The sequence below is a fragment of the Arachis stenosperma genome, chromosome 6, assembly GCF_014773155.1.
Source record: "Arachis stenosperma cultivar V10309 chromosome 6, arast.V10309.gnm1.PFL2, whole genome shotgun sequence".
Classification (NCBI taxonomy): Eukaryota; Viridiplantae; Streptophyta; class Magnoliopsida; order Fabales; family Fabaceae; genus Arachis; species Arachis stenosperma.
Window position 1 is genome coordinate 24,340,100 of NC_080382.1, and position 11,869 is coordinate 24,351,968.

At 35.8% G+C, this 11,869-nt stretch overlaps 1 protein-coding gene across 3 annotated transcripts; it reads right to left on the reverse strand.

The window, feature by feature from the left end:
• Nucleotides 1-544: 544 nt before the first annotated feature.
• LOC130936443 (phosphatidate phosphatase PAH1-like) lies at nucleotides 545-6,879 on the reverse strand. 3 transcript variants are annotated; one of them, XM_057866510.1, is made up of 10 exons: nucleotides 6,679-6,879; nucleotides 4,789-6,226; nucleotides 4,097-4,683; nucleotides 3,938-4,011; nucleotides 3,234-3,318; nucleotides 2,446-2,532; nucleotides 2,150-2,222; nucleotides 1,238-1,281; nucleotides 1,035-1,163; nucleotides 545-950 (listed from the first exon to the last, which is right to left on the reverse strand). In XM_057866510.1, the coding sequence occupies exons 2-10, from the start codon at nucleotides 6,224-6,226 to the stop codon at nucleotides 792-794; spliced, it is 2,676 nt and encodes an 891-aa protein (XP_057722493.1). In that variant the 5' UTR covers nucleotides 6,679-6,879; the 3' UTR covers nucleotides 545-791. The 3 variants fall into 3 exon arrangements, with proteins under 3 accessions (XP_057722493.1, XP_057722492.1, XP_057722494.1); XM_057866509.1 differs by having other exon boundaries at nucleotides 4,789-6,433; XM_057866511.1 differs by having other exon boundaries at nucleotides 4,789-6,243; nucleotides 6,679-6,878.
• Nucleotides 6,880-11,869: the final 4,990 nt, after the last annotated feature.

Here is an 11,869-nt window from a genome sequence, read left to right on the forward strand (position 1 = left end):
GCAGGTACCACCCCCCATTCACTCACAAACACAAGTCGGAAGGAGGCTCCAACGTGCAAACTAGCTCGGAAGCCACCATCCGCGGACGATTGGGCCAACCAAAGCCATCCATCTTATTTAATCTCCGGTTACCCACCGTAACAGTAAATATTTTTTACAAATTAAATTTTTAAATTTAAAATTAATTTATATATTATCTAATTAATCTTCAAATAATATAACATTTTTCAATTTGTAGTATATAATATAATTAATTTAGCTTTTCACACGATGCACGGGTCTTAGTCGAGTAGTTGTTTAAGGTGGTTGCTTAATTTACACCACAGCATGATAAATGTTGGGAAAAAGCTTAGATAACTCGTCTTCAAAATGAACAAATACAAAACTAATTCCTATGTGTGTTCCTTGGGAAAAAGCTTAAATTATATACATTTTTATGAAAGTTGAAGCTTAAGGACGAACATACCTGTTCCTTTCCTTGCTTACCTTATTTTTCATTTTCCCTTGCAAACTTTAAAGACAAATTCATTTAAAGAGAGCCATTTCATTTAAGGGGCAAAAAAGCGAAAAAACCTGATATGGTACAATATGTAAACCACAAATTCTACAATTGGGTTGATTAGTGACACAACCTATTGCTTAAGGTGGACCAAATGAATGAATATTTGAGGATTGACTCTAACATTAATTTCTATGCCATCAAAGAATTTCCCTAATCCCTATAGGAGAAGGAAACTTTCGAATAGAAGGAAGAACATATAGTATTTCCATTTACATCCTTATACCCTATACTAATTGTCATTGACATCTGGAATGGGGACTCTCCAATAATTCCATGAGTTGAAGTCCTCATGCTCAACCAAAGAAGTAGGTGGGAACATGTCATTGACAAGGGTGTGCAATGATGTGTAAGATTTTGAATCAATTCTTTGACTTATTGCTACCTCACCCTGTTCATTTTCATAGACATTCAAATTAATAACATGCTATAACTAGAGAAAGTACTAGTTAATAGAAATCATCAAATCACACACCTTAGGATTAATAATAAATATTTTGCCTTTTGGGATCCCTATCTTCCTGTAGCTAAGTTCATCTGTGTCTCTATTGCCAAATCCAGCATAGAATGGATTGTAATCAGCAGGGAACAGTCTTTTGATATCCTGCAAATCAATTTTCATCAGAAAACATGTTTAATATAATGTTGTTGGTAAGGTTTCTAGCTCTGGTAATTTACCTCTAGACAAGCAATCTTGAACTCATGAGGTGCTCTTCTTATCACTTCCATTTGTGAAGGAAACAAACACAACATAACAAGTCAGATATACAAGTAACGAAACTGTAAGATTAGGGCAGTAATTATAAGTCTAGGCAGTAGAGATAGAATCAGTTTAGAATATGAAGAATAGAATTAAGAAGGGAGAGTAGGAAGAGAGTAGAAGGAAATGAGAAACAGAAGTTGGAAGGTATCAAGGTGATACTCTCTCAGTCTCTTGATGAATCCATTGAAGAACCAATTATGAAAAATAGAGAACAAGGTAGCATTTGAGAGGCTACCACCTTCCTAATCTCCTGCCCAGTCTAAAATCCCCCTCCCCCTTGAATTCCTTCATTCCTTCTATTTATACTCTTGATCCTCTCTATAACAGAATTCATTCCTCTCACGTCCTCTCCACTAACCTTTCTTGCTGTCCTATTGTTACATTAGTTGGTTCCATTCTATTGTCATTTTCAGCGCTCTTTTTTTTTTTCACTCTTCTACAGTAATAGAAGGTAAAGGAGCTATTTTACTACTCTCCTCTCTAACTGACTTAACTGCTTCCATCCCCCCTTTTTTTTCTTGTTTTCTTGCCTTTGGTGCTTAACAGAAACAGATAAAAAAAAAAAAGGTAGTCAGAAAGTAGTTTATTTATACAAAATCAAGCATTTAGATCATCTATATGACTTCTTCAATCACAACAGAAACCATGATTTTATCTAACACACACTTTCTACTTAGTGATACTGACAATCACAGTATGCATCTCTTCACAATAATGACAAGAATGTAGTTGTAAACATTAAGCATAACTACATTGGCAGAAAGAGGAGTTATTATCAATTATCATGATCACAGCCATAATGAGTTTCGCACAAAAAGGTTTCTCACCTTCTCGGTATAGTGAAGGGAATAATCCATCAGGTGAAATAACAACAGGTCCATTTGGTAAGGTATTTCCATCCTAAAAATGTACAACTTAATTAATATTAATGATGTCCTTTTAAGGTAAGACGAAAGGCTGTAAAAAAAAAAACACTATATAAATAAACAGATGAGGACTTAATTACTCATGCATTCTAAGACCAACAAAACCCTTCATAAGAAAATCTCATAGATAGATTCCTGGATGAAAGAATAAATAAACCTACAATTGAAAATAAACTGTTAATTTCAACTTACAATACCTGTTTCAGGTTAAGCAAGAAGTTCCTGGTTAGATAAGCTTGGACAATTGCACGAGCACTCAGAAATAGCAGCTGATAACCATTTTCCTAACATAAATTCAGTATCCAGCATTAGATTTGAGATTTAATTCAATGAAACAATAGATAGATAATAACGTCAACCATGCTGGGGTGCATTTACATTTGATAGAAGAAAAAGTTAAGTAGACAACCATTACTATGTAACAAGCTTGTTGAAGAGTGCATGGTGAAACAAGGAAACAAAAGAAACAAAAAAAAAAGTAGAGCATGCAACTGGACTATGGACCATGGACAATTAGTATCAGTTCTGTTAGACACAAAAAAAGCCATCATCTCAAGAGCCTTCGTATCAAACAGGCTTGATCATATAGGATATAGCAAAACAGTCCAGACTTGACCAGACTCTGGGCTCGATTATATAGTAATGCTCGACTTCCTAATCAAAACTTGTTTATATGTATATTGGCATAATATCTCTCAAGGTGAGTATTAACTAAAAATTGTGGGTGCACCAATACAAATGCTTCCAATCTAGAGTAAATCTCAGCCTTAACAACGAATAACCATAAGTAAATAGAAGTTAAACTCCAGTTAAGAGACAGCTGATAAGAGCAGGTAGCAAAGGAAACAGTGGTAACAGATAAGCAGTAATTTGATTCTACCTCTTTTATACAACATGCTTCATAACCATACGCAATTTTCCTCATCAATTTTGACATTAGCAATACCCCAACTTGATTGATATATCTCTAGAAGTTAACAAATACCTTAATAGCTGAGAAAAGCCTTGCCACTCCAGATTGTGACCAATCTTTCCCAACTAAAGGCATGAATTGCCCCAAAACATCAGACCTGAAAGGAAATAAATGGTAGAAAGAAAAGAAGGGGAAAATTAAGATGTTGATGGTTAATGGTGATTCTGAAACCATAATGAAACTCTTCCCTCTAATCTTGCAGCAGCTTTTTTCTTGTTATAGAAAAAATAGCGAAAGGCAATCATGTAATATCTTTTGCTTTTCAATCTACATAATGTAGGCCCGGACAAAAGTTATAGTGAATCACCAATAAAGAAGACATCAATACTTCTCACTATTTAGTGAAGTGAAAGGATCATCATGAGAAATTTTGTATAGTATGCATGCGAACTAATAATAGATGCTTAGGTTCATTAAAATGACATTCTAAATCTAAGACTAACAGACAACTTAAAATTTAAGACTTCATGTTTCAAACTAGAACCTGCATCCCTTTTCACATTTTTCTTCATGTTGTAAAAGTTTCATTAGCATCAACAGCTATCAAAATTTGCAATGACCATAATAAGATTTCATCATAAAATAAAATAAGGTCCAATTAAGAAAGAGAGAAGAGAGAGAGGGGGGGGGGGGGGGCGTAGAATGTGGTGTCAATCATCCACTTCAAGTTTAAAATGGTATTTGTTATCCTAAAAATGTATAGTCAGTAGTCTTACTTGGTAATAGTTCCATCTACATCTGAAATTACAATTTTTGCATCCCATTTCCATAAGTATATGTGAGCATCAACCTGAAATGCAATTAAAATTCCACACTAAATAAGCCAAACCTCCAAGTCTTTTTTTTCTGTAGTGTATTCTAAATGGATGCCAAACCTGTTGTGTTCCAAGAACCCTTGTAGAGAAGCTGAATGTTACCAAATTTTGACCTTCTTTGAGATTCAAGGAAGCTATCTGCTCATTACCAGGAACATTTGTTCGAACAAATTGTTTATGTGGAGACCCAGGATTATAAGATTTTGGACTCGGATCCAAAAGAGAAGACTGCAACTCGGACTCGGTATCTACAAAGATCTCATCACTTGATGCATTACTAGTACTGTGCTCTAGTGTCTTTACTCTTCGAAAAGGAATAGGCCAAAGTCTCCATCTCCGTCCAGACGAAGCTGATCCAGCATCACCATCCCTGGATAGTGCATCCCCCTGTTCCACAGGAATTGTATCATCGGGATTAACAGGTGAATCTAAACCAAATACAGCCATCCCAAGAATAAGAGGAGCGGCCTTTTCCCACAGCAGATATCTCTCTCTGAACTTGACAACAAGATTTTCATTTTTTATTATTAATGGTGCAGAAGCTCTAAATTCCTCTGCGGATATCCTATGTGCATCAAATGTTTCAGCAGCAGCAACTGAACCCATACCCACTTTAAGCTCATGACCACAAAGTGATATTTCAAATCCTGCAAGTATTAAGATAAATTGAAGTAAATAAACCTCCACTAAGAATTAATGTTGAGAATCAATTGCTCAGTGAAAGAAAAACTAATTTGAAGCAGAATTCTTACCCAACCCATAATAACTTTGGTCCTCATCATTGGAAGTTGTTGGTTGGGGTTCGATTTCCTCACTTAGATTATTGGCATCATCAAGTGCAGGAATTTGTTTACTATCATCTACCCCATCAGTCAACACTGAATTTTCAATGAGTTCATCATTCCCTTCAGTCTCATTATCATTAGTAACAGAATGACTTCCAGAATCAGTGTCAACATGCACCGATGCTTTATCATCAACCTCTTGAACTCCTCCTAATTCCACTTTTGTAGATCCATTCTCATCAGAATAAGTAGGCCTACTAAGGGGAGATAACTCATCAATGCTGCAAGGGCTCTTAATGTTCTCTTGTGCATTTTCATTACCAACTGAACAATTTGCATTATATTCGTCTGCTGATTTTTGAACCTTCGCTGGGGAACCTTCATCTTCCGAATCATCATTTTCATCCTGCTGGCCAAATTGGTCTAATGCCAAACAGCTTTTGAAAACGGTCTCTCTCCTCAAGCCAGATGCAACCTCTTCTGTATCAGATTGCACATAATTTTCTTGATCTTTAATCACCAAGGTCGCTTCTGCGTATCTAACATGTACCTCCTCTCTTTGGTGAACTTTGGCCACAATCTCTGATGTCGTATCACCCCCATTCCTGTTATAACTACAGGATGGAACATCATCTGTTGAATCATCCAGCTTTCTAATATAATCAGCAGCCCAAGCATTTTCATCAGAAGTAAACTCATTTCCTTCACAGAACTCAGTCCCTTCAGCTGGGCCAAGGTGAAATTGAGGATTTTTTAACTGCACATTCTCCTCATCGTTTTGCTCTGATCCACATATTGGGGCTGTCATCATATGACCATCGACACTAACCAACACCACTTCCGGATGGGAACCATGTGAGTCCAAATCATTCTCTCCATTGGGATTATCATATCGATTAGACCCATATTCTGACAACTCAAATGAACCGTCAACACCAGGTTCATCATCCTGGAGTTCATAATATCTCCTATCAAGATCAGATTCCACCCTTTGTATTTGAGGTCGATCATTAGCCTTTAACCGAAGCACCCCCGAATCAGAGATACTATGGTCAAGTCTATGGACATGAGTAAAATCAGATTGACCTGCATCTTCATCAGCCACACTTGACTCAATGTCCTTATCATCATCCACCTCCTTTATAAAATAAGCCTCTCCTGAATTGTCAAGATACATATGGAAGTTTGCTTCAACCCCATTGACATTTATACGAACAAACTTTTCAGCGCCTTTAAGAACACCCTGGAATTTACCAAACCGAACATACCACGGCGTGCTCCGAAATGTACCATCTTGTTGCTGAACAACAATGACATCAACAGCACCACCAAAGGGATGAAAAGGGGTAGCAACTGAATAGACACCTTGTGTGATCAAGCTTCCAACTTTTCCCACCACATTCATCTTTTAATTCCAGCAATCTCAAAGTTTAGTATTGTAGAATGTTAGGGAGGTCCGAAAAATAGACCTCAAACTCGAAGTTAGTTGAGTCTGCCTTCGATCAAAACAATGAATTCCAACCATACGTTTAAAAATTATTAATATTCTCCAGGTCCAACAAACTTGGACCAAGATTATATTAATTTCTTGGCCTGGTGTTCAACACCAATACTGCATGACAATCAAATGAGGGGAAAAATATATATAAATTTTTTAAAATTATTTTAAAAGAAATATAGATTTAACAAACGGTAATGGTCATTAAGAAACAAATTTAAACCGAACTCATTCAAATTATAAAAATTCAATGCATGGAAATCCAAGATTACAAGACTTGTCAAAAAATGACAAAGATAGAAGGAAAGAGAAAAGGCGGTGATAAGAACAATAAAAAATGGCGGCGAGACGAGACTTACCAATCTTGATTCTGAAAGCTCAGAAGAAAATTGAGGTTCTTTCTGCAATGAGGCTTCTTCAGAATCTTGCAGCGCCTTCGGAATGATGCTATGTGTGTCTTTCTTCGTTCTTTAGAGTTTTTTTGGGGGTATTTCTAAGTTTGGATTTTTTTTTTGCGTCTTTCTTCTTTTTTTTTTCTTCTTTATTTGGAAAGGAATGGATATAATGAGAAAATCAATGTCAGAACAAAGACTCACGAAACTCCGGCATTAAATAGGTTATTCCTAATCCCAGAAAATTCAGAATGCGAACCTTGTGAGGGTATTTCGGTCATTGCGCGTTAATTTGCGTGTGTCCTGTATGGCGGAATAGAAGGATTTTTTATTTAAATAAATAATTTAAAAGCCCTGCTAGGCAACTAATGAAATATTTGTACAATATGTACAATAGGCTATATAAATTACAAAATGAATATCACCTATAATAATCATTCAGGTACTAGGATAATAAACATCTCATGTCATAAATCATTCATCCCAAAAATCTATCTATCTATCTATCTACTTAATATACTAATACTGAGTTTTCCCCCAATTAATGAAGGTGACGTGTCGATCCCTCATAACTCAATTTTCCCTCCAAAATGAACTTTCATATTCTCTATTCTAAATTATTTTATCAAAAATATATTTATTATAATTATATTATAATTAATATTTAATAAATAATACATAATTATACTAATTTAGAAACATATCTTCATTATAATTATACTAATTAATATTTAATAAATTATACATAATTATACACAAGATTGATTAATTAAGATTAAAGCATGAAAAAAGAAAAAGAGTCACAATACATGATTTTGCTTTTCTTGCCAATGTATAAAAAAACGCAAAAGAAAAGAAAAATTAAAACATCACCATTTAAAATAAAAATAGTTAATCATCATGCGTATGAAAGGGGATTGAGAAATATGCATGGATAGAAAAAATAAAAAATTATTGCACGATTGTAGAATAAAAAATAATCATATATATAAAAAAATAATCATAACAAAAAAATTAATATATGTGACTTAAATATTTTTATGTACAATTAATATATATGTATACATAAATAAGAAAATATTTAGAATTATTTAACAAAATTAATATATACGTATACATAAATAAAGAAATTACTATAAAAAAATTATTATAATTTATGAAGATTATACATACGATGACATTAATAATAAAAAATAAAAAAATTATCGACTGATTGTAGGCTAATTATGATCAAAAAATAACTAATATATGCGATTCAAATATATCTACATACAATTAATATATATGTATAAACTAAATAAGAAAATATTCAGAATTATTTAATAAAATAAATATATTATGAGAATAAAAAATTATTAACTAAACAATTAATATATACATATAAATAAATAAGAAAATTATTATTATTTATAAAGATTATTATGCGCATGATGGTATTAATGGAATAACAAAATTATTGAATGATTGTAGGCTCAAAATAAAATATTCATAACCAGAAAATCAAAAAATAATTAGCATAGATAACTTAATATATATATATATATATGTATACTTAAATAAGAAAAAATTTAAAATTATTTAAACAAAATAAATAAATATATCCTACCAATAAAAAAAACTATTGACTAAACGATTAATAGGGCAAATGACCAAATTAAAATAAAGAAGATATTTGTTTACCAGATTACAACAATAGAGATATTGATACCTGAATGTCTTGATTCGTTTTCTATGTAAACTGTGGGAGCCAACCACGGTTTCTAGATACACATAAACCGTGGCTGGCAGGGAGGTTTTACATGTTGGAAATGCACAACGTAAACCGTGGTAGGCAGCCACGGTTTACTCTTTATTAGTGAAACTCAGAAACCGCTGGAGGTAGCCACGGTTTATGAAGAAGGAAAAGCATGAAACGTGGCTGGCAACCACGGTTTATGAAGGCCATCCAATGGGCATAAAACCCTGTAACCTAGAACGGTTTATGTATAATGAAAATCTATATATATTCGAGTGAGAATGTAGCTGCTGAGGAGATCATTATCACAATGTCAAGTGAGGAAGAGTGTGTTCTTGTCTTAGTGCATTGCTCTGGAAAAATAAAAAAAAAAGCAAAAAATATGGTGTGAAGTTCACTGATAGAGAACAGTTGAGTGTATTTGTTACTTCGTCAAAAAGTTTGTCAGATTTGAAGAGCACCATCTTGCAGAAGCTTGGGGTTTTTGGGAGCAAGTTTGTGAAGAAGATCTTCTACAAGATTCTCATCGCTGTAGTTTCCAGCGGTGTGATGTATGATACATTCGTGTTAGCGGCTGACGAAGATACTAGGGTTCTGTTTCATTGCGTAAGGAGTTTTCCTGAGGTCAGAATACACGAGTTGTATGCGAAGTTGGAGGTAAGTCTGGATAGTTCTGGGGCATCGGCTCCTGTTCATAGCTCGACTGCCGCAGGCGGTGCGTCTTGCTCGGCGCCAGCGAACCGGTCTTCTGTTCCGCAGGTTGCCTCACCTTCCTTTGCGGCTGATCTGGTACCAACGGTGGCAGTTCGTACTGTACGTTCCCCTAATGAAGGGGTCCTGCAGCAGGCATTTCTGGGGGAATCAGGTCGTGCCACAGATGATGAACTTCAAGAATACGGGGAACCTGATCAAGTAGAGAATGCAATGCGGGACGATGACTCTGACCAGGAGCTTGTAAATATCTTTGGGGACAGCGATGATGACACCGGTGCTAATCCACATGCACAACAAGGTCCTTCAAGTTCCGGCACACAGCATTACCCTCCACACTTCTCGACGCTAAACTTGGAGGCTCTGGGTGAACATCCGGCGGGAATCGCTACAGTTGGTGGTTCGTCAACCGAATTTCAGATTGGGCAATCCTTCCAGAGTAAAGATGAAGCTGTTCTTAGTGTGAAGGACTATAGCATCCGTCGAGGTGTTGAGTACCGAGTGTTGGAATCGGACCATTTGAAGTATCATGGAAAGTGCAAGGATTTCGGCAAAAGTTGTAGTTGGCTGATTTGGATTTCGCTCCGTGCACGGAAGGGCACTTGGGAGGTTAGGAGGTACAATGGTCCCCACACTTGCTTAGCTACATCTATTTCCAGTGACCACCGTCAGCTTGATTACCACGTTATCTGTGCGAGGATTTTTCCGTTGGTTAGTTGATGAGCGGATAATTTGTACGCTTTTTGGCATTATTTTTAGTATGTTTTTAGTATCTTTTAGTTAGTTTTTAGTATATTTTTATTAGTTTTTAGTTAAAATTCACTTTTCTGGACTTTACTATGAGTTTGTGTGTTTTTCTGTGATTTCAGGTATTTTCTGACTGAAATTGAATGTTCTAAGCAAAAATCTGATTCAGAGACTAAAAAGGACTGCAGATGCTGTTGGATTCTGACCTCCCTGCACTCGAAGTGGATTTTCTGGAGCTACAGAAGCCCAATTGGCGCGCTCTCAACGGCATTGGAAAGTAGACATCCTGGGCTTTCCAGCAATATATGATAGTCCATACTTTGCCCAAGATTTGATGGCCCAAATCGGCGTAGCAATTCGGCCTCAGAAATTCCAGCGTTAAACGCCGGAACTGGCATAAAACTTGGAGTTAAACGCCCAAACTGGCATGAAAGCTGGCGTTTAACTCCAGAAAAGGTCTCTACACGAAAATGCTTTATTGCTCAGCCCAAGCACACACCAAGTGGGCCCGGAAGTGGATTTTTCTGTCATTTACTCATTTCTGTAAACCTTAGGATACTAGTTTACTATTAATAGGACCTTTTGACATTGTATCTGTACCTCATGACATTTTACACGTTTCATTGTATACATTCCACGGCATGAGTCTCTAAACCCCATGGTTGGGGGTGAGGAGCTCTGCTGTGTCTTGATGGATTAATGCAATTACTACTGTTTCTTATTCAATCATGCTTGCTTCCATTCTAAGATATCACTTGTTCTTAACCCGGATGAATGTGATGATCCGTGACACTCATCATATTCTCAACTATGAACGTGTGCCTGACAACCACCTCCGTTCTACCTTAGATTGAGTAGATATCTCTTGGATTCCTTAACCAGAATCTTCGTGGTATAAGCTAGAACTGATGGCGGCATTCAAGAGAATCCGGAAGGTCTAAACCTTGTTTGTGGTATTCTGAGTAGGATTCAATGACTGAATGACTGTGACGTGCTTCAAACTCCTAGCAGGTGGGGCGTTAGTGACAGACGCAAAAGGATCGATGGATTCTATTCCGGCCTGACCGAGAACCAACAGCTGATTAGCCATGCTGTGACAGAGCATAGGAACATTTTCACTGAGAGGATGGGAGGTAGCCACTGACAACGGTGAAACCCTACATACAGCTTGCCATGGAAGGAGCCTTGCGTGTTTGATAAAGAAGACAGTAGGAAAGCAGAGATTCAGAAGATGGAGCATCTCCAAAGCCTCAACCTATTCTCCATTACTGCTGAACAAGTACCTATTTCATGTTCTTTTGCTTTTCACAATCAATCCTGATAATTTCTGATATCCTGACTAAGATTTACAAGATAACCATAGCTTGCTTCAAGCCGACAATCTCCGTGGGATCGACCCTTGCTCACGCAAGGTATTACTTGGACGACCCAGTGCACTTGCTGGTTAGTTGTGCGGGATTGCAAAAGTGTTATTGCAATTTCGTGCACCAAGTTTTTGGCGCCGTTGCCGGGGATTGTTCGAGTTTGGACAACTGACGGCTTATCTTGTTGCTTAGATTAGGACTGTTTTATTTTTGTTGGTTTAGAGTCTTTTAGTTGAGTCTAGTTTCATATTTTAAGTTTGGTGTCAATTGCATGCTTTTGTTTTTCTTTTAAAATTTTCGATTTTGCATGTTCTTAGTCCCTTTTTGATTCATAAAAATTCTAAGTTTGGTGTCCTCTTTGTGTTTTTCCCTTAAAATTTTCGAAAATTAGTATTTGATTTTCTAAAAATTTTAAGTTTGGTGTCTTTTTGTTGTTTTTCTCTTTCCTCTTTTCAAAAATCAAATCTTTTTCAAAAAAATTTTCAATCATATCTTTTTAATTGCTATTTTCAAAATCTTTTTAATTAACTAATTGATTCAGTTCTCAATTTGCTTTGATTTTATTTTCTTTTTGATTTTCGAATTTTTATTTTAATTTTCT